The sequence below is a fragment of the Eulemur rufifrons genome, chromosome 16 (assembly GCF_041146395.1).
Source record: "Eulemur rufifrons isolate Redbay chromosome 16, OSU_ERuf_1, whole genome shotgun sequence".
In the NCBI taxonomy this organism is placed as follows: Eukaryota; Metazoa; Chordata; class Mammalia; order Primates; family Lemuridae; genus Eulemur; species Eulemur rufifrons.
In genome coordinates, this window is record NC_090998.1 from 2,401,401 (window position 1) to 2,423,945 (window position 22,545).

Consider the following 22,545-nt stretch of genomic DNA (forward strand, 5'->3'; position numbering starts at 1 on the left):
TGAACATAGTGGGCAGGGCAGGGTGGTTTTGGGGTTTGCTGTTGGTCTAACGCTGTGTCCCTTATTGGTGGGAATGTGTCATTCAGATCCTGACCGGGGAGGACTGGAATTCGGTGATGTATGATGGGATCATGGCTTATGGCGGCCCCTCTTTTCCAGGGATGTTAGTCTGTATTTACTTCATCATCCTCTTCATCTGTGGAAATTGTATCCTTTGCAGCTGCCTCCCCACCCCCGCTGCCCCGCCCCCACCTGCAGCACAGTGCCCTGTGTGTGTCCCGGGTCCTGCCGGGGCTGCCCAGCTGCCCGCCACAGCCCCCGCCCCCCGCCAGCCCCCGCAGGCCGCCGGGGAGGAGCAGGGCCCAGCCTAGAACACTGGCGGCGGAGGCGGGTCTGGGCGGAAGCCCCAGCTCTGGGGTGGGTGAGGTCCACCTTCCAGAACCGTTCAGGGCTACGACGGAGCAGGACTCCCAGAGGCGTGTTCTTGTTGTAATCTAGGTGAGGGACGCCCCCTGGCGTGTGGCTGGTGCAGCCACTCACGGACGCACCTGGGCGGGCTCCCCGGGCCGTGCCTCTGCTTAGAGGTAGGGTGCTCAGAGGAGGAGGGTGAGCGTCAGCCTCCAAATGACCTTCGACCCTCCTCCCTGCTTTCTGGTCGGCAGCCCTCTCTCTGATGCTGCCCCCAGGGCTCTAGTCACAGGCAGGGCTGGGCAGACCTTTCCCTATCCCGGCCACAGGTGGGTTTCTGGGGTCACAAGCCACGGGTGCTTCTCCCCTTGCCCTGCTCACAGGCCCGTGAGAGCTGCACCCAGAGCCGGTGGAGACATAGGAAGAGCTCTGGGCCAAGACTCGGGCTCAGGTCCCAGCTAAGGTAGTGCAGAAAACGCCACCATCGGCGCCTACAGACTAGGCTTCACCTTTTACCAGCTGGGCGACCTCCTGCACGTTGGAGGGTCTGTAGAAAGCAGTACTGGAACAATACTACCTGCTACTTAAGGGGGCACTGGGAGTCTTAATGGGATGATGTGTACAAAGCCCCTTGCCCAGCTCGGGACCCAGGGGCAGGTGCCCAGAAGCAGCCCCCACCTGGGCCTGTGCTCCATCTGTGTGGGGATGGTACGGATTTCGGGCGCTGGGGGCTGGAGCCAGCTTGGCAAACTGGAAGACCCCTGTGCTTTCTTCCAGCCCACAGTTGTCTGACCCGCGCGTTTGTGTGGGGGAGGGGGAGGCAGGGCAGGGAGAAACAGGCAAGTGGCTGCTTCAGTTAGGAATTCCCGAGCTCTGCTGGCCTGGCCAGACCCGCCCAGGGTCTTGTGTGTATGGTTCACGGCAGGAGTTGGCAGGGACAGCAGGCCGCCGCCTCAGCGCCCATTACGATGAGCCGCTCTCAGGAGCCCTCTGCATCCTGCTAGAGACAGTGCTGTCTATAATGTCAGTTACAGCCAGGTGTCTCAGCGGGACACCAGAAATGAAACTCAGCAATTAGAGAGCGAGGCAGGGCTTGCCGCCACCAGTCTCCACCCTTCAGAGAGCTCCAGGTAGCTAGCAGGGTGACACCGAAGCAAGGGACAGCCTGGGCCCCTCCAGGTGGCCACCCCAGAGCTCCCTCTGCTGGGGAGCTCTGCCTGCCTGTCCCACACCTTCCCTGTGCCTCTGCCCACCAAAACCCCAAGGCCAAGGGTCGTTTTCTTTAAGAATGGACACAAACAGATATCCTACTGAACGTGTTCTTGGCCATTGCTGTGGACAACCTGGCTGATGCTGAGAGCCTCACATCTGCCCAAAAGGAAGAGGAAGAAGAGAAGGAGAGGAAGAAGCTGGCCAGGTAACCCGCTAAGCTTGCCCTGTCCAGGGCCCCAGGGTCCCCACTCTGGACTGTCATTTCCACTGGCAGTAAAGAGAGGCGTGGACGCTCACCCCCGCAGGCTCCCTGCTAGGTCGGGCCTCTCTCCTGCTCGAGAGGCATTGCTTCCTCGGGACCACTGTGAGTCACAGTCTCTGCAGTGTGCTGTGCTCCCCACTTGTGTAGGAAGTTGAGGGGCTCTCTTTTGAGAAGAGAAGCCATGGTGGGTGGTGGGAGAACAGGGTCGGGGAGGACAAGGGCAGCCGCTGGGAGGCGAGGCTCAGCCCAGCTCGCAGAGTGTTACCTTCTTGCTGCTACAGCTCCTCTCGGTGCTAAGAAGGCCAGACTGGGCCCTGCATCGTACCCATCACTGTCTAGACAGGACAGTCCCAGGCTGTGCATCTGCTGGGTACCTAGCAGGGTTCCCCCAGGAACCAGTCCTAGATGAGACCCATCACCCTCCTCTGATTTGGGGCCTGGGGTGGCTGAGAAGCTGCAAGAGGCTGGTGGAGTGCAGACAGGTCAGGTGGAGTGCAGCCCCCCGCACCTGTGATGGCTGCACACGCAGTCCCAGGGAATCTGCCCCCGCTGGCCCCCAGCAGACCACAGGGCAGTGGCCTTCTGCACTGTTCCCCGTGACTCCAGTAAACACTCGTTTCTGTTTGTCTCCTGCTGGCCGGCCAGGACTGCCAGCCCAGAGAAGAAACTAGAGATGGTGGAGCAGCCGGTGGTAGAGGAAGCCAAGGAGGAGAAGATTGAGCTGAAATCCATCACGGCTGACGGAGAGTCTCCGCCCGCCACCAAGGTGAGAGCTGGGGGCCAGTGCAGAGGGAGGGAGGTCGCAGCCGTCCCAGGCCAGCCCCTGTGGACAGGGGGAGGGAAGGAAAGACCCCCTGTGGGAGAAGCCCCTGGGGGTGACGGGGGGGGTGGGGCGGGGTGCAGAGAGGGCAGACCAGTGCCATCTCAGGCTTCTGCTGATGTCTGGAAGGGGACATGCAAAGTGACAAGGACACATTCTTGAGCTCAGCCCCTGGCTGTAATGCAATGTAAAGGCTTCTCCAAGCCTCAGACTGTGGAACATGCCTAACTGGATTCTTCCTCCTTCCCCTCTTGGCTGCGCAGATCAACATGGACGACCTCCAGCCCAGTGAAAATGAGGATAAGAGCCCCTACCCCAACCCAGAAACTGCAGGTACCAGCCCCACCGCCTGACTCTGAGATTGGGAGCTGGGGGTGGAGATCTGGATTCTAAAGCCATATGGGAGTAGCATAGATTAGGGACAGGTGGCTCCAGTGTCGTTTGACACCGGGAAATGTCTGCTGTCTCTACATTGAAGCATTACCAGTTATCATCTGGGTGACAGCTTTGCTTCTGGTCTCCTCATGGTAAGAGCACGTCTGAGCAATGCTTCCATGTCCTTTGCAAGCTGGGTTCTGTATACATTTAAGGTTTGATTATATCACGTGTGAAATCATTATTAACTTGTATAATGTATTAGTTCAGCATGTGTCGCAGCATTATGCTCACTTAACAATAGCAGCGAGTCCCAAGCCTGCCTGGCCCCTGTGCAGGAGGCAGTACCAAGTGCAGGGACAGCTGCCAACACAGATGGCCCACTTGTTGCTTTAGAAAATGCTTTCAGGCCTCTCATTACAAAAAGAGCTCTTCCCGACTCCGCCTTGTGCTTCTGTCCGCTACGTAAATCGGCAGGCAGGCTCCTTTTAAAGCATTCTAATGTCAGAGGTCCTCCCCCCAGAAGTCACTTCCCTTGTTTCCTGAAATCCCATGCCCTGCACACGCCCTGGGCTTGCCTTCTCTGACCTAGAATTGCAGATACCATCACCAACTTCAAGCTTGAAGGCAATAACATGCCATCAGGGACCGCTGGTTTTACCGACGTGGCCCTCTCTGTGTAGGTTAGGCTATATTTGGGTTGGTAACCAAGTTAGGTGGCTGAGAACCTTCTACACTCATGAGCAAAGCAAGGCTTTGCAGTCACTTTCCCTCTACTGATTCTCTGCTAGATCTGCAAGGACGCTAGTGGGCTCTTCTGCGGTCCTTGGGAAGCAGGTTCCCCGTGGTCACACCATCCTCATCCTCAGCCCCCTCCTCCTGCGAGGAAAAGAGGATGCGGTTTCCTGGGGCGCGGGTGGAAAGAGCAGGAAGGGTGTTTCCAATGGGAGGAGCTTTAAGACTTTTGAAGTCTTAAAAACCCTTCTTGGGGGAAACTTACAGAATTTCAAAGACTTACTAGAAATATCACCCAAATACAATGGGAGGATGTTGTCTTGATTCTGAACAATAAACTTTAAAATGACATTTTCAAGGTAATTGAGGAAAACTGAAGATGAACTGGGAGTTAAATGATTTTAAGTAATTTGTGTTAGTCTTATTGGTATAATAATATTTTGTAGTTCTGTTTTTAAAAGCTGAAGTGTTTATGGATTGAGTCTAAAATGTTTAAAAGTTGCTTTTGAAATACTCCAACAACAAAAAAATGAGGGCAGAGAAGATAAATGAAACAAGATCAGCAAAATGTCAAAAGTTGTCGACTGCAGGGCACAATGGCTCACACCTCTAATCCCAGCACTCTGGGAGGCCAAGGTGGGAGGATCACCTGAAGCCAGGAGTTCGAGACCAGCCTGAGCAAGAGCTAGACTGTCTCTACTAAAAATAGAAAAATTAACCGGGTGTGGTGGCTGTGCCTGTAGTTCCAGCTACTCGGGAGGCTGAGGCAGGAGGATTGCTTGAGCCAGGGAAACAGAGTGAGACCCTGTCTCCAAAAAAGAGTTGTCAAAGCTGGGTAAATGGAGGTTCACTATAGGACTCTCTCCACTCTGTGTACGTGTTAAGTTTAATAAAACAGATCCCTCTGGGCTCTGCAAAAAGTCTGTCCCACGCAGGCCAGTCCCTGGGATGCCTCCTCCCGCACACAGCAGGAGAGCAGGGTTTGCGGGTCTCTCCACACGGGCACCCAGCAGCAGTCCAGCTCATGCCTGTCTGTTCTGCGTGGTCTGGGCCAGACACGCCTCTTGCATCTACTATTCTGTTATTCTCCGTATTACACTCCCGGCTGTTCTCTACTTTGTTGAACTAATGAAATCAAAGAAGAGACTGTCAAGGAAAAAAAGGACTAATGAGGATATTGTCACCATGTCAGCCACCCTAGAAGTGCCTCCCTGTTGGCCCGGCACGTAGCTGTCCAGGGCTCCGAGGAGCCCCGGGATGCTGATCTGTCCACCTGAAAGGCTCCGCCCACACTCTGCGGGGTCCTCAGGATTCCATAGATTTTTTAGCATATGTCCCTTCCTGGATTCTCTAGGCTCCTCCAGACCCGGCCTTTGTTTCCCTTGGTCCCGTACATCTTTGTACCTTTGCAGTGAGACCTCTGGTCTGTGGCTAATTGAGGCTGTCCTGCCTTTGCCATCCCCCACTCAGGCCTTTGAAGCCAGCCCCTGTGGTCCCATTCGCTCACCATCCCAGTTTCCATTTTCTCACCAGGAGGCCCCAGGATAGCCGCTCTTAAAGCTGGTGGCCCTGTACATCCCGCACCCCCAGAGGCTAAGTCAACCTGTGCCTCCCAGCTCTCCCTGCCCTGCCCGCTCCTCCCTCCCCTGCCTGCCCCTGAAATAATTGCTACAGCCTCTTCAACTCCCCGATTCAAAGCCCAATCAAGACCACCCTCCTCCAGGAAGCCTCCCCAGCCTCCACCACACCTCTTGGCTCCCCGCATCCTTGGACCCTGGCAGCCATCAGAGCCTCCCAGAATGGTCGGTGCTGTGCCACTCACTGTCTGGTGTGTGGTCAGTCCAGGCTTCTCTGAGGACACAACATTTGGGCTGAAAGCTGAGGGATTTAGAGGAACAAGACTGGCGTCAGAGTAAGGAGCATCAGTTCCCAAAGACCCCTCTGCAGGGCACTTGGCTGTCGTCTCCATCTGGCCGATCTCTCACTCCCAGCTGCCTCTCTTCCTTCTTAACTGAGAAAGGCGCAGAGCCTGATCTACCGTTGTCCTCCCGACCCGTCCCTTCTGGGCAGCGGGGCTGCGGTGCCCAGTTCCCACGATGCCCCTTGCCGGGCAGCCCTGGCGAGCCTTCCTCCTGCTCTGCCCCAGCCAGACCCTAGAGAGGAGGGCTGACACCAGGGAGCACAAGGTCGCCCCTCCTGGGCTCACCCTCTGCCCTCTGCCTGCTCCCAAAGGTGCGTGGCGGAGTGGACGCCAGCCTGCAGTGTGCTGGCCCTGGCGTGGCCGTGGGCACCCAGAGCAGGAGCCTGTTTCTGAGTCGCACGAAGCAGCCGGGAAGCCAGTGCTGGCCCTGGGGTCCTTCCCTGTCTGCCTGACCTCAGACGCTCACCAGCTGACTTAGCCGCCCAGGCTGGCACACCCTCATAGCAGACAGACCTCAGCTCACCAGGGAGAAACAAACAGTGCCCAGAGAAGTGGCAGCTAATTCTGCTTTTATTTAGTTTATTAATGTATTTGCATGAGCATACAGATGTTCGTAATAGCCACTAAGGACTTAAAGTTAAGAAGCACACATAAAAAACAGTGACACCAGACAGTGAGTGGCACAGCACCAACCATTCTGGGGGAGGCTCTGATGGCTGCCAGGGTCCGAGGAGGAGGGGAGCCAAGAGGCGTGGCGGAGGCTGGGGAGGCTTCGTGGAGGGGCGTGGTCTCCACTGGGCTTTGAATCGGGGAGCTGAAGAGGTGGAAGCAGCTATATCAGGACTGTACGACTGCCATAGACACTGGAGTTGGGAGAGACCTTGGCGATAGTCATTAACTACTCATGAAGCACCTCTTGTGTGCCGGGCACTGCACCAGGCCCCAGGGACACAGCCGTGGGCAGACGCAGAAGCCCTCTGCCCTCCTGGAGCCGGCATGGCCATGGGGACACAGGCAGGAAGCAGCCAGCCACAAAGGTCGCATCAGGCGGTGTGAAGGTGACACCACCGAGGGCCGTGGTGCGGAGGGCTAGAGGACAGGCCGCCCTGATCTGTGCCCGTCCAGGCTTCTCTGAGGACGCGACGCTGGGCTGAAAGCTGAGGGAGTCAGAGGAACAAGACTGGCGTCAGAGCGAGGCGCTCTCAGGTGGAGGGGCTGAGTGCAGACCCTGAGGGGCTGTGTGGGCCCGAGAGGGCTGCCGTGCGTGCGGCAGAGGGAACCGAGGGACGAGCTGGAGCCGGGCAGGGTTGAAGGGACAGGGCCTCGGAGGCCACACCACAGGCTGGGTCTGGTGCACCGTGTGGAGAGCCACCATCTGATGTCCGACTTCCCCTTTCAAAGACTCGGTTTGGCTGCCGTGTGAGCGAAGGGCGGTAGGTGGTCCAGAGCAGACCCAGGGTGGCCGGGGGACCCATGCAGTGTCCAGGCAGAGACGATGGCAGCTGGGCCAGGGCCGTGGTGTGGAGATGGGGAGAAGTGGTCGGGCTTGGGGTTCACCTGCAGGTAGGGCCAGTGGGATTTATTAACAGCTTGGATGCTGGGGGAGAAAGAGGAATGCAGGGTGACCTCGAGCCGGTAAGAAGAGATCCCCAGTGCAGAGACCGCGTCCCCCGCCTGCTCCTTGCTCCCGCGGCAGGGCCCTGGGTGCCGGGCCTGGCCAGCATGCGTCCCCTCTCAGCTGCTGGTGGACTTGGCGCACCTCGCTAGAAAGGCTGCGCTCTCTGAGGACGAGAATCACGGCTTTGTGTTCCCAACCTCAAGCTCAGGGCCCTGTAGATACTAGATGTTTACAAATAACGTTTTTGTTTTAGTTGGCCAGGAGCAAAATCACAGCGGTGAGAGTGGGCGTCACATAGGAGGGGCAAGGGCCGCCAAGCACCCAGTGGGGGCACTAGGGCTGCTTGTGGGTGCTCCCACCTGCCCTGCCCACCGCGCGGCCGTCCCGCCCTCCCCACGCTCCTCCCCACCTCCAGGACCAGACATGAGAGGACAAAGCTCCCACGGACGGCACCGCCTTGGGAGTCGGAGTCCAGGTGGTTCCTCTGCCAACCGTGAGCTTTACCCTCCTTGCCTGACCGTCAGCCCTCCTCATCCGTATGCACGCTGAGCCGTGCACGCTGAGCCGCGCACGCTGACAAACTGCTGCTGCCTCACACATTTGAGCTGTGCTTCAGGAATCGTCTCCTCCTGAGCGTTAGCCTGCGATTGAGCTGGTGCGTCTGAGCGGACCAGCTATCTCGCTCCTCCCGGGATGGAAACCAGGGCAGGACTTCCTGAACGGGGGGCGAGCGAGCGCAGGAGAAAGAACAGCACAAAGCTAGAAATACGGTTCTCTGCACACACAAGTGGTTACAACAAGCATAAAATTACCTGTTATCAAACTATCATAGTAAGAAAGTGTTGGGGCATGTCGAGCACACTGAAAAGAATACAATCACCTAGGCAGAAATCTGAGATCCTTCTCAATTCAGTTTCACTTATAAATATCATGACTTAGGTGAACTCTGGTTTTACTTATTCTACTTTAAGTAGAAGACTTTCCTTTTGCATACAAGGGTTGGGTGTCAAAAACCCTCCAACTTTTGGCCTGTCCGCGGTCTTTCGCCCGTGCCCCCCTTCTGCTGAGACGTGACCTTGCTGGTCACCCCTAACTGCCCCGGGAAGGCTCTGATTGATGCCACATTCTGCTGGTTTAGGAGCCTTGGGTCCCTAAACGCTTCGTGTTTGGTAAGGAGCCACTTCCCGTGCTAGACCCCTTTCCCTGCACCACCTGGCTTCCTTTTTACCAGGGTAGAGAGTGCAGAGAAGCGCGGCCAGGGCCGTCAGATGAGCCCCCCGTAACTATCTTTCTCCAGCCAGATTCGTCTCCACCTGACCCTCATCTTTTGCAAAATCCCCTTCCTCATGGAGGATGTGGAACTTTAATTATCACCAAAAAATAAGGGCTCCTGTGCGCCAGGCATGGTTTCTCCCTTCAGGGCCTGAGCACGTGGAGGGGACAGATGCACCCAGGATCAGGCATCCATGGCACTGGGGGCCGGCGTGCTGCTGGAACTCACGGGAAGGTCATTCCCTGGAGCCCCGGGACTCAGGGAAGCTGGGTGAAGGGGGCCGCTGCAGAGGTGGTGCTTGTGAGCTCTGCAGAGAGGGAGGGAAGGGCAGTCCCAGCGGGGAGGGGGAGCGCGAGGAAAGGGCCGAGGAAAGGGCCAAAGGCAGTCCAAGCAGGGGGGCTCGAGGTTAGCTTCCGGGTGTAACAGATGACCCCACGCTGCGCAGCTTAAAACAACAGAAGTGTGTCTCCCACTGTTCTGGAGGCCAGAAGTCCCTAATCAAGGTGTCTGCAGGGCCCTGCTCCTTCTGGAAGGCTCCAGGGAGGAATCCTCACTGGCCTCACGGCTGCTGTGGTTGCCTCAGTCCTGTGCTTGTTGCTGCATCGCTCCAGTCTCTGCCTCTGTCTCCTCCCTGCATGTGCTCCGCGAGCCTGAGTCTCTCCTTACAAGGACAACAGTCATTAGGTTCGGGGCCAGTGTGACTTCATCATAACTGAGTACATCTGCAAAGACCCTATTTCCAAATAAGGCCACATTCTGAAGTTGTAGGTGGGTGCGAATGTGGAGGGACACTCACTATTCAGCCCAGCGCAGCGAGTGTGCAGAGAGTCTGGTGCAAGTGGACGGTTGGCGAGGCAGCAGGAGCCGATGAGGGTGAGGCTGAGAAAGATGTTGAGCCCCAACCCACGGGCTTAGTCTCCCCGCAGGCAGGGATAGTAATAAAAGCCGCTATCGCTTATATAGCAGTTGCAGTGTGCCAGGCACCCTTCCGAGGTTTGTTTGTATTGTCATCATTATTGCTCCACCTTAGATGGAGAAACTGAGGCACACGGAGACTAATAAAATGCCCACAGCCAGAAAGAACCAGAGCCAAGACGTGGATACAGGCATCTGGCTGGAGAGTCCAGCTCGTGACTTCCATGCCGTTACCTTTCCTCTGCTGAACGCTGTTAAACACATCTGGCCAGAGCAGGCTGTGCGTGGTTCCTGCCGGGCGCGTGTGCTCGCAGGAGCAGGAAGAAGCTGTCTGAGTGGCGGCCACTGGCCGGGGGACAAAGGAGCTTCTCTAATTGGTATCAGTGTCTAAACCTTTGAATGAGGGGCCTGTTGTGGTCAGCAGTATTGTCCTGTCATCTCCACAGCACATGACTTTCTTGTAGTTTCAGAAATTAGGGATGTATTGGTTTTAAATTCCTGGAACTTCCCAGGATGGGGTTATTTGCGAGGGATTCTGCAAGCCGACTACGCCAACCCTTCCCCCCACCTGTAGCCCTGATAGACGAGTAACACCTGCCAAAGCCCCGGTCTCACTGGTCACCTTTTCTAGTCCCTACAACAAGGATGAGCAAGCAGCCCAGTCTGCCCAGGACTGGAGGGGTCCCCTGGATGTGGGAATTTCAGTTTTAAAACCAGGACAGTCCTGGGCCAACTGGGACCAGTTGGTCACCCTACTTAAAACCCAGCTTACTACATACGGCCTGCTGAGTCTTTCTCTAACGGGTATGGGCTCCCACAGCACCCACAGGGGCAGAGCAGGTCTGTCGTGGTTGGTGGCCTACGTGTTCAGACACAATGATGCCTTGGTTTCTGCTGGGGAGGATGTCTCTGGAAGTAGGCACAGCGGTAAAAACAGGTGGGAGCGGTGGAGTTGTTTAGAACAGAGCTATTCTCCTTACAGAAGAGGATGAGGAGGAGCCGGAGATGCCTGTCGGCCCCCGCCCACGACCACTGTCTGAGCTGCACCTCAAGGAGAAGGCGGTGCCCATGCCAGAAGCCAGCGCCTTCTTCGTCTTCAGCCCCAGCAACAGGTGGGCGGGGACGGTGGGGACGGTGGGGACGGTGGGCTCTGCTCTCTCCGCAGCACAAGCCTAGCAAGTGCCCGCATCGTACCCGAACCCCTGGATGGGGCCTGGGACTCCCCCACTCCTCACAGCTTGTATAAACAGACGCTGATTTAGGGCAGAGTATCCTGGATTCTGAATCAGAAGATCTGTGTTTATTTTTCTCTTCACTTCTTGAAATGTGTAAACTCTGTTTCTCAGCTTTTGCTGATGAACCTGGATAAATTACTAAGTCTGTTAGCTTAAGAAAATGTAAGCAATATTGTAAAGCTCGTCCTATGCAATAGAAGGACCTTAGGCTACGTTGATTCCCATTTCCTCCTGATTCACATGATACTGTCAATTAATATTTTAGTCCTAAGCTTTATTTTTAACCCAGTTAGTATTTTTATTATTATCATCATCATGACATATATACAAAGTGTGCATTTGGATTTACATACATAACTCAGCATTTTATTTATTCACCGTTTTTTCATGCAGCTTGATCTATCCTTCTGCAACATTTTCTTTCTTCCTAAAATACATTTTGTAGCAGTTCCTCTTGTTCCTTTAGGGTAAGTTCACTTGGCCTCTACAGATAAGTATCTGTAATTGTTTTCATTTCTTGTTCTTGAAAGACAGTTTTGCTGCCTACACAACTGTGGACTGACAGTGCATGTCCCTCAGCACACGGAGGACATTATTCCACTGTGGGGTCAGCTGTCGTCCCAACGCTTGTCCCTCCGTGAGGAACTAACCTTTATCTGTAGCTGCTTCTAGCTTCCTCGCCTTTGGCGTTGGGCAGATTCACCACCACGCGTTGAGGCATGGATTTCTTTCCATTTATTTTGCTTAGACCGTGTCATGCTTCCTAGATCTGTGGATTTATATTTTTCTTCCATTCTTGAAAACTGGCAGCCTTAATCTGGAAGTGCTGCCTCTCCGTGCCTGTCTGTTCCTCCCAGCAGGACGCCCAGCCAGACCCTCGCAGCCTGGCCCGGCTCTGCGCGTGGCCTGCACCTGTCGCCTCGCCTCTCCTCCCGCACTCCCAGCGATTTCTTCAGATCTGCCTTCTAGTTTCCCATTTCTCTTCTCAACCTTATTACTGTGCAAGCCATTATTTTTGTCTTGACCATTATGTTGTTTTCCTTTCAGTCAGTTCCATTTGTTGCTTGATTTTTCAGATCCATCTGTCTGTGTCCAATAGTTGGTGTTGATTCATCATCGTTGTGAGCGAGTCCTTTATTTTATTGACTATTTCAAATACAGTTTTGAATTTTTTATATTCTGTACCTAGTATTTTCAATATGCACCATCTCTGGAGGGCTAAATCACTTACTTGGTGTTTCCTCTGATTCTCACCTTACCCTCTTGTGTGCATGTATGATGGTTTTTCATCTTGACCGCAATGCTCCATCTTGGTGAGAGTCCTGCGGACTCAAAGTGGGATCAGGAGGCTCCTCCAGTCGCCTGTCGTGGGGACAGCTCAGCCTGCACGTTCCAGGCTTCCCTGCCCGCCCCGCCCCACCCCCGGCTTGAGATGCAGTTTCCAGGCAGCACTGCCTGTTGTCAGCGTCTGTCCTCAGGCAGGTCTGCCCTCCCGGCCACCCGCACACAGACCTCACTCATGGGTGGGCTGGCTGGTTTGAAGGGGATGATCCTTACAGACCTCTCCTAATTCTCATGAAACCAGAATTTTCGCAGAGAGAGTCCTTTCCAAGACTCGGTGCTTCTGCGGTGGGAGGGCCTCTCAGAGCGTTCGGCCCACCGTGATGCCAGGAGAGGAGTCTGGAGGCCCGGGCCAAGCCCCAGCTGGCCCACACCACGGCTGCGTGCCTGGGCAAGCCTCTCCTTCCTGGGTTTCAGTGCTTTATCTGTGAAATGAGGATGATAGTAGCACCCATACTTTCCTTCCCATATCGCTGTCGAGAAGAGACGGTGTACAAGTTACCTTGGCATTTGAGAATCTAACATTTGTGCTACTATCCGTGGGCACCCTGAGGCCCAAATGAATCGTCCTTTCTGACTGTGCTGAGGTGGGGACTGAATTGCACACTCGAGCTATCGCACAGTCGCTCAGCCGGCCTCTCAGCAGGCCCATCTCCAGGTGGCTCCGTTGTTCCCTACGCATAGAAACAGGAAGTGGATTTCATGAAGTGAGTTTGTTCGATGATAGGGAAAACAAGTCCCCAAACAAAAGCCAGTTGTTAATGTCACAGCAGTATTTGGAAATTCAGAGGTTCCCAACGGTCTCAGACGTGACCCTCCAGAATGTCACAGGTGACTGGCTGTGAGAGTGCTCTAGACCGAGTTCTGGAGAGACTTGCGTCGGGTGGGTTGGCGGGTGGCAATGACGGTGACCTGGCGGCAGTAAGACGTCAGGCTCAAGGGCCACTCCCCAAACCAGCAAGCAGCTTTCGCAGCAGACGGGAGGAGCTGGCGTCTGGCTCCCCTGGTCTTTCCTGACGTCTCTCCTCCTCCTTCCCGTGCAGGTTCCGCCTCCAGTGTCACCGCATCGTCAATGACACGATATTCACCAACCTGATCCTCTTCTTCATCCTGCTCAGCAGCATCTCCCTGGCCGCCGAGGACCCTGTCCAGCACACCTCCTTCAGGAACCACGTAGGCATGGCCCGTTACCCCGCCCCGCGCCCCTTCCTCCTGGGCCCACAGCTTCTGTTGCTGACGTGGCTGTTCAGTCAGTCACCCAACTCCAAATCTCATCCTCAGATGCTCCAGGAACATTTCTTTAAGGGACTAGGGCTTGACAGAAACCCACCTTAGGACCACAAGCAAGTAAGAGAGCTTGTGCCCAGATGCCCCAGGCCGGCTCGGTAACCGGCAGCGATCAGGACTTTCGTTGCCCTGTGGTTGCTGCCCGGGCTCCAGTTCCCCACACACTTAGCAGCCCGGCCGCTGGCCTCCCGCCCTGCTCCCGTGTGCTCTGCCGCGAGGGGAGCGTGGGCAGGGCGGTGCCGATCACAAGGCTGACCTGCCATAAAAGAGAGAGCCTTGGGCCTTCTGGAGAGCAAATCCCAACTGGGAGACCCACCCAAGGCTCTGGTGAACAGTGTTAAAGACGAGTTTCAGAATTGCTGTACCTTAAAACCTCAAAACTTTGTCAGATCCTGACCAGGTGGGCATGAGCAGAGGAGCCCCTGATCTAAAGCCATGCCATGCCAAGCCTGTGGGTGGTCCTGGAGCCTGCTCGGTCCAGGGCTGTCTCACCGAGGCCGGCAGGTGTCGGCCCCATGCCTGGTCCCTCACCTGAGATATAAAAAGACAGGAAACTCTGGAGCTGGCCCTCAGCCTGGGTGGCCCTCACCTGGAGGATGCTCCTCCCGTGCCCAGTAGAGATGTCGACCCACGTCGGCAGCTGGCCAGCTCAGTCACCCCACGCATTTCACGTCTCCCTGCAAAAGACCAGCCCTGTTCTCTGCCCTTCTGACAAGCATCCTAGTGGGCTGGTTTGGGTTTGTAAGTAAATTGGATTAAGGAGCTAAGCCTCCACCCTGACGCTGCCCAGACCAGTACCGGCTGGGGCCTACCCTGGAAGCCCCCTCACCACCTGGGCCTTCGTGGGCAGCCACTGGGCTGCGGAGGCCGGCGCGCTCCGGGCTGTGTTGCCGCTCGCCCCGCCCCGCCCCGCCTCCGTCCGTGGGACATCCACTGACTCCCATCCTGCTCCCCCACCCTGTTCCTGCCCCGGTCCTTTTTGTCTTGCAGATTCTGTTTTATTTTGATATTGTTTTTACCACCATTTTCACCATTGAAATCGCTCTGAAGGTAAAGCCCCTCCATCCCTCTCTGCTCTTCCTGCCCTCGCGCCAGCACCAGCTCTCTGCCGCCTGCTGCTAACACACGTGCCCCTGCTGGTGCCGGCCTCACTCTCAGAGCCACTCATCCAACTGTGCTTACTTTTCAGATCCTAGGCAACGCAGACTATGTCTTCACTGGCATCTTTACCTTAGAAATTATCCTTAAGGTAATGCACCCTGCGTGATGCATCCGCTCTGTCTCTGTCTGTCTCTGCTCCGTCTGCCCGTGTCTTTTCTCCTATTTCTTTCGTTCCCTCCTTTTCACTCCCAAGCCTGAAATTGGGAGAATGAGGGTGCCCCACGTTGTGCTGTGCGCTTTGCCCAGGCTCAGACCCCACCACAGTCCCTCCCTCCGGCCACCACCAAGCGTCCGTGGCCTAGAAAGGACACGCAGCTGGCTGTGCCAACGTTGATGCCATCGTGTCCCTGATTTGGCACTGCAGTGGTCCACGGTGCCCTGACACAGGTCTGCACGCACCAGCTCGGGCCGATTGAAGACTGGGCCCCATGTTGAGCTCTCCTGCCCTCCTGCCCCAAGGAAATGCCACACAGCCTCAGAAAGGAGGAGATCCTCTGGGGTGTCAGAGAATGGTTTTGGCTACGCTCGGTGGACACCCACCCCCAGCACCTTCCCCGGTGCTTGCAGCAGACATCAGGCCTGAGCTGGGGTCAGGGCCACGTGACGGAGATTGTGGGCCTAATGCAAGAGCTAGAGCCAGACTCCCAGCTGAGGGCTTTCAGCAGACAGCTGGAGGCTACCGCTGAGCCCTGGTTCACCTGCTGAACACCTCTGTCACTGTGCCCCTTGCCCAAGGCATGGGGAGGGAAACTGTGCTGGGGAGTGAAGTACAGTGTGGGACAGCTGGGACTGAGTGGGAACCCCCAGACCCAGCCCCAGACTCCAGGCCGCAGGCCCGGCCCTGCCCACTGCTGGTGCAGCTTGGCTCTGGTTAGGGACCTGCTACAACACTGCTACCCTCAAAACAGGTAGAGCCTACCTGTGAGCAACCTTGGGATGAGAGAGAGTGTCCCTCAGTGTTTCCGGTATAATTTGGAGCCTCCGCACCAATGCATTGCCAAGCCAGTTCACCCGAGATTCAGGCTATGAGTTCTGAGACCTCAAGGAAAGAGGGTAGATTTCACCCTAACCCCAAACAGAAGGGTTAAGGCTCTGAAGCCACGCTTCAGCCTTCGCACCCTCTTCCTGGGAGACTAGCCTGGGACTCCCCTCCCGAGGAGTTCAGCTCCCTTGTCATCCCATCACTGTGGCCGAAGCAAGCCAACGTCCATGCCTGACCACGTGCCACTGCCAGCCAAGGAGACTCCCACGTCGTGGCCAGCCCTGTGGTGTCCACAACAGCTTGGCCACGTCTGGGTGCAAGCTGAGCAGAGCGGTTTCTGTGTGCCTTCCACGGTGTCCTTATCCCCGGGAGGCTCAGTTGCCCAGACCCCAGCTTCCCTTCCTGGGTCCAGCTGGCCAAGAGCACGTGGCTCGGATTTCCCCCCTCACGCCGGAGAGCAGATCTGCAGGTGGGGAGAGGGAACGCAGAGGGGCCGCGCTGAGACACACCACAGGGAGACCCCTTTCCCTGGCGAGCCACTCTGACTCCCGACACCAAACTCTGGGAGGCACACGACGGACGCCCAGAGTGCTTTCCCAGGACAAGAAGAACCCTGAGGCCCAATTCCCAGAACCCTTCTACAGAGCTCCCCTGTGGATTTCCATGGTGCTATTTCTCCTTCAAGTTTGCCAAGCAAGCGGAAGTATGAGGTCTCGGCAAGCGTTGTCATGGCAAAGTCCCCCCCCCACCGCCGTCTACCTGCCCCCCCTTCTGCTCTCCTCTGTGCTCAGTGTGTTTCCGAGCAGAAGCCCCAGTCGCGGTGCCATCCCTGCGCCTCCTTCCTGGGGGGCCTCTTCCTGGCCAGGGGCCTGGCGTCGTGCCGTGGCACAGACAGCGGTGGCTGTCCAAGGAACAGTTGAAGGACGTAGGGGTGTTGGGCCCTTAAAAAGAAAAGGCCTGTAGGACCACGACGTGTGGCCTGAATGACACATGGGACTGTCATGTAGAAGAGGGCAGAATCGGGACCAATGAGTGGAAGTTACAAAAGACAGGGCACAGTGCGTGACCAGAGGCTGCCGAGAAAGGCGGGCTTGCCCAGGGCTGCACACGGCGGTTTCCTGTCCTTCCGGCTCAGAGGGCTGGCGCGCCTACGTCCCACTCCTCTCCTGTCCTCGGGTGGAAATCGCCCAGCAATAGGCCTTTCCTGGGTAATGGCCTAGAGTCTAGGCAGCTGGGACCAGGGGTGGCAGCAGAAAAAGAGGGCAAAGGGAGGACACTGCGCCCTGGATCCCTGAGCCTGGCTTTGTCTCATGCCCTGAAGGCCACAGATGCCTTTTGAGTAAATGCCCCATTTTTCCAGCATCCACTTCCCCTTTCTCCCGCGGCCACCCTTCCTCTGACCTGGCCTGGGTGCGTGTCCCCACCCCGTATGCACACACATGCACTTTCTGAGGTGCTGGTCTCATTCTAGAGTTCCCTGACAAAATGGGAGCCCAACACCAAAGGACAGAAAGTGGCCCCCTGAGTCCCACTGGTCCGCCCCCCCAAGCAAGCTTTCCCCCGTGCAGAGCCTCTGCTGGGGCTCAGCAGTCGCCTCAGAAGACCCAAGCGAGAAGGGCTCAGACCCAGTGGCTCCCCTAAGACTGGCAACGAGGTGTCTGGACAAGGTGTGGGCCCCTCCATAGGCACAGAGGCCGCCCGGGTTAGCACGCGCTACGGACCGCCCAAGTCCAGTCTCGGGTCCCAGGCTTGCTCTGAGGACCCAGGGCGGCAAGCCTTCAGGAGAGAGCTGTGGCTAAATTCCCCTGCAACTTTTTATATTACCTACCCACTTCTAAAAACCGTTGCAGAACACAGGTGCCTGAGTCCCCTGGGACCCCCTGAGGCAAGAGATAAATGGAAGGAATTAGGTTGCAGGAGCTATTTTTGCCCATTTCCCCCTGTGTTTGCTTTTCAATGGCTCTGTGGACACGCTGCCCTGGACATCCTCTGATTGCAAAGAGAAAAGCTGGACCCTGGATGACCCGGGGGCCGCTCTCAACCACGTGTTCCCCTCTGGGTGGTGCATCACGGCCCTGGCCTTTCTCGGCCCTCATCCTGGGTGTCCACCGGCCCCTATTCAAGTCGGCGGAACGGGCAGGGCTGGAAAGGCTATTTGCTGGGCACCCACAGCGCACGGCTTTATCCTGGGCTCTGGGGAGGTAACAACGGTCGGGCCTTGTGACAATCGTCATCTCACATGTTCTCTTTTTAAAAGTTTTCAAAGGGCTTTCCTATTGTTTCCTGGGTGAGCCTCCCCACTTTATAGATGAGGAAGCAGAACTGCCCTCCTACAGGAAGAACCCAGAATTCACCTCCAAGCTCTAGTGACAGCTACGCTGGCAGGGGGCTTGCTCTCCGCAGGGTGGGGGTCTGAGTGGTTTACGTGTCATTACTCCACCGATGCTCACGACCCTATATGGGGGTGTTACCATTGTCCTGTTTCAGATGAGGAAACGGAGGCACAGAGTAGTTAAGTATCTTGCTCCAGGTCACACAAATAAACTGTGATAGAGTTTGGGTTCCAACCCAGGCTGTCTGGCCTGCGCCTGTGCTGTCGGTCACCACGCCACGCCACGCCGCGCCTCCGACCACACAGGGCCCAGTGCGGTCTGCGGGCAGACAGCAGACTCGGTGTGGAGTGCCCGGCACGGACCGCAGCACCCTCCGAGGCTGGGAGGGGAGGGAGGCTCATCGCCAGCGTTGTCAGTAGACCTCCTCCCAGGGCACTAGGGTGACCAGTGCCCAGTTTGTCTAAGATGGGGGGACTTCCAGTGACAAAGCCGGCTGAATCCAGGCAGGGCACACTGGGACAGTTGGTCACCCTGCTGGCCATGCTCCCTCCCTCCCCAGACGCCTGGTGCCCTTGGCTGGCCGAGGACGAGAGAGCTTGGACAGGAAGCTGGGAAGTGTGCCCCAAGGAAAGCCAGCGGCGTCAGCACGGGGCCTGCAGGAGCAGTGCACAGTTACAGGGGTAGCGGGCCCATCCGGAAGGGCTTGGAATGTAGCATTGAAGAGTCTGGCCTGGTCCGATGGGTGCAAGGAGCCACTTACACGGCCAGAGCTGGGGGTTCTTTGGCGGCTGGGTGGTGGCTGCAGAGCCTCTTCTTGGCCTGGCATCTCCTCTGGCCCTTCCTGTTCCTCTTGGAGTGCTGGGGCCTGCCCAAGGAATGCTGTGGGAGGAAAGGGTGGTGTGAGGGGGTCTCTGGAGCTCGGCGAGGGTCTCTCACGCCCGTGTCCCTCGTGCCTCCCCGCAGATGACTGCTTACGGGGCTTTCCTGCACAAGGGCTCTTTCTGCCGGAACTACTTCAACATCCTGGACCTGCTGGTGGTCAGCGTGTCCCTCATCTCCTTTGGCATACAGTGAGTAGGGCCGCCCCCAGGGCCATCGCAGCGTGACTGATGAGAATGGGCGGGGCCTCTGAGGTTGCACCGCGTGGCGGCTTTGACTTCTTGTGTCCATGTCCTCGATGCTGTGACACTGGGGCCATGCTGATCCAGCAGGAGTATGTTTAAATGCCTGGGTTCCGCTGTGACAGGCAGGGGTCGGCCCAGTTATTAAGAAACAGGTGCTCCAGCACCGTCCTGCCTCCTCGCCGTTTGCCTGGCACCCTCGGGCCTTGCCGCAGCCCCCTGCCACCCCTCTGCTCTCTCGCACCTCTTTCTCCAGTTAAAGCACGTGTGTGTGTGTGTGTGTGTGTGTGTGTACACACACAGGCAAGAGAGAGAGAGCGAGAAAGAGAGAGAAATTACTTGTTCTCAATCTCGGCTACACAGTGAAATCACCTGGGTAGCTAAAAAAAAAAAAAAAAAAAAAAGACATTTGCCTGGATCCCAGTCCCAGAGTTTTTGGCTTAATTGGTCTGGGATACAGTCTGGGCTTTAGAAATGTTATAGAAATGAAAGCTTTCCAGGTGATTTCCCTATACAGCCAAGGTTGCTGGTTTAAAAGGATCTGATTACTAGTTTCTACCAAGTTCTAAAAGCTGATGATGTTAATCCTGCACTTTAACTTTCGAAGCACTTTCCCGTGCACATTCTTCTACGGTCTTCGCAGAAAACAAACATGGAGTAGGTGGGGCAAGTGTTGCTATCACCATTTTATAGAAAATTGAGGATCCGGACATCCTGAGACTTGTTCAAGGTCACAACGATGGCAGAGACAGGCTTAAGTCCCAGGGATCCTGGGCCTCCTTGCCCAAGGGTGCTGTGGTGGTCAGCCGGGCTCAGGTGGGGATGGGGCCTTGACAAAGAGACCCTTTTCTGTGATCATCAGTTAGATTGCCCCAGATTTTCTGCCTGGGAGCCTACAGGTCTGGATTCTAATCCCAGCGCCACTGCTAAATCATTATTTAACCTTGAACCAGGAATTCCTCCTCTTTAAGTTGTGTTTTTTCCCCATCTGGCCTTTAAATCTCTTCCACGTGATTCTGTGCAAACTGCCTCCCTCGCAGAGCTGCTGTGGGAGAGGCGCCGTGCTAGGTAGGGATGCTAGGTAGCGTCGCCTGATCTCACAGACAGTGGGACAAGCCTTGCTGACGCGCGCACAGCCCCAGGCCCCTCAGGGGACGTTGGGCTCTCCAGATGCTCGCGAGGGTGTCTCCGTGTGAGGTTGGAGCGTGCTTCAGAGCTGCTCGCCAGCCTGGCGCAGTAAATAAGCCCATGTGGGATGCACATAACTCCACAAACCGTCCAGTGTCTTGCCTTCCCCTCTGCCTCTGCTCCCCTGGGGAGCAGCAGTAGCCTGGGGCCCCCAGAAGCTCTGGCTTCGTTGGCCCTGGCCTCCCAGGTGCGTGGAGCCTGTGGTGCAGAGACCGTCCTTTCTTGGAGCCCGGAATGTGTTGTGAAGCAGAGTGGGTTTCGCACACAGGTGTGATGGAGATGAGCGCTCAGAAATCTCCTCCCCACCCTCCACCTCCGGTCACCGGCCTGACGTCCCGGTCAGTGCAGCGTTGCTTTAGATGCAGTGGTGTCTTCAGCAGGCGTGAGAACAGAAGCTTCCAGCTATTCAGTTTCTGAGACATGCCAAGCACACGCATGGCAGGATGATTCACATAAAATTCTCACTTAATCCTTGCAGCCACCTTCTGAGCTGATCACTGCCCCATTTTATAGAAAAGTTAGGAAATTTGTCCTTGGTGATTTGGCCAGCAGGTGGCCACACTGGGTCTGAATTCAGGTGGCCTTGCCCCGAGCCTCCCCTTTGACCCCACAGGTGCCCTGTGAGTGGCACAGGAGACTGCTAACGATGCCTGGTTAATCGCTTTCCACGTTACTCACGAGCAGGGTCACAGGCAAGCTCCGGGCTCGTATGGGGGGAAAACGAGAGTTGAAAATGGTCCCAGAGTGGGAGAGTCCCCAAGACAGACTGTACCTCCTCTAGGTTTGCCTGGACGTGCCCGTCCAGACACCGCAGCACGTTGTCTCCTGCTCCAGCGGACGCAGGGGAAGTCACCACCTGCCTGTTTCTCCCTCCCAGGTCCAGCGCCATCAATGTCGTCAAGATCTTGCGGGTCCTGCGAGTGCTCAGGCCCCTGAGGGCCATCAACAGGGCCAAGGGGCTAAAGGTACGATGCAGCGTCTTCTGGCCTGGGGACCAGCGGAGCGAGGGCTGAGTGGAGGAGGGGTGACGGTCAGGCCGAGTGGCTGCTGGGCTGGAGCCTGACACTGGCCCCGCTGCGTGGCCTGGGTCCATGACGAACAGCACAGTCGCAGAGGCAGCGTTCAGAACCTGATTGCCGGAGCTGCACGGGGCGGGCCCCATAGGAACCCAGTGCCCCCACACAGGGATGTGGTCCCTATCTTCCTACTGCTATAAAATGGGGAGTTAGCAGGGCTCTTGTCCTTGCAGTCACTAGTGTCCAGTGGGGACTTTGTGTCTCATCAGGGCCCATCACTCCCCACGTGACCCTGGGGAGGTTGCTTTGCCCCTCAGCCTGATTTGTCCCCTGCGGCAAAGGGGCGGCCGTGCCACCTCCCTGGAGAGGCTCGCGGCTCGGCTGGAGCTCGGGCTGCAGCCACCTCCTGAAGCCGCGTTCTGCCCCCGCCCCCGTCCCACTGCAGCACGTGGTTCAGTGCGTGTTTGTCGCCATCCGGACCATTGGGAACATCGTGATTGTCACCACACTGCTGCAGTTCATGTTCGCCTGCATCGGGGTCCAGCTCTTCAAGGTACGGCCTTGGCTCTGGTTTGTGGCCCTGTGGCCGTCCCCTCCTGTCAGCATTCCCAGGAAGGGGACTAGTGGAGACAACCAAGACAGGACGGTGGCTGGTCAGACTTGGCATGGATGTCACCTCCACGCGCAGCCCGACTCGAGCTCCCAGACCGGAGGAGGACATGGCTGGAAGGAGGCCTGGCTCCCCCAGCAGAGGCCCCTTGCCCCCTTGGCTTTGCCTGTCCTCCAGGTCACTGCCCTTCCTCCTAGCAAGAAAGGGAGAGGGACTTTCATCCTCCGGAACCTGCATGCCAGTCACTTGCTGAAAACCCACAGCGGTGACTTCTAACCAGCAGCTTCGTGTGCCCTGCACTGCCCGGCTTCCAGAGCCCCGCGCCTGTCCAAGCCAGCTCCCGCCGCTCGCTGACAAGGCCCCTCAGCGACAAGCAGACTGGAGTTCTCCTGGGGCTCTGCCCTTTCCTGCCTGAACCCTTTAAGGGTTCTGCTGTTCTCTCCCCGAAGCATTCTCCCCCTGCACCCCCCGCCACCAGGCACACGTCCGCCGTCCTCCGTCTCGTTCATGCCTCCGAGCCCAGCTCTGCCCCTCCCGTCCTCTCGACACCTTCCTAGGGAGTCCACCCTCCACGGCTTGGAGCTTTCTGTTTCTGCGCTCCGGTGGCACTTGCGGCCCTGAGCGCCTGTGTGTGCTGCTCTCCGTCCGTGCAGTCCTGTCCTCCCTGTCCGGACTCTGCACGCCACCCACAGCCGCTTGCACTGTGCTGGGCCGCGGAGATGCTCAGGAATC

The 22,545-nt window shown here is 56.9% G+C and overlaps 1 protein-coding gene across 19 annotated transcripts in view; it reads left to right on the top strand.

Annotated features, from left to right (window-relative positions):
• CACNA1C (calcium voltage-gated channel subunit alpha1 C) overlaps positions 1-22,545 on the top strand; it is a 585,430-nt gene that overhangs the window by 482,169 nt on the left and 80,716 nt on the right. For 10 of the 19 annotated variants that reach the window (XM_069489394.1, XM_069489383.1, XM_069489390.1 and 7 more), the window contains exons 15-25: positions 87-207; positions 1,711-1,825; positions 2,528-2,648; positions 2,966-3,035; positions 6,781-6,783; positions 10,522-10,651; positions 13,159-13,288; positions 14,393-14,452; positions 18,842-18,948; positions 21,065-21,152; positions 21,649-21,756. In XM_069489394.1, the coding sequence (XP_069345495.1) occupies positions 87-207; positions 1,711-1,825; positions 2,528-2,648; positions 2,966-3,035; positions 6,781-6,783; positions 10,522-10,651; positions 13,159-13,288; positions 14,393-14,452; positions 18,842-18,948; positions 21,065-21,152; positions 21,649-21,756 (1,053 nt within the window). Of the gene's footprint in view, positions 1-86; positions 208-1,710; positions 1,826-2,527; positions 2,649-2,965; positions 3,036-6,780; positions 6,784-10,521; positions 10,652-13,158; positions 13,289-14,392; positions 14,453-14,591; positions 14,652-18,841; positions 18,949-21,064; positions 21,153-21,648; positions 21,757-22,545 lie in introns of all 19 variants that reach the window. The other 9 variants (XM_069489389.1, XM_069489381.1, XM_069489393.1 and 6 more) reach the window with 2 other exon arrangements.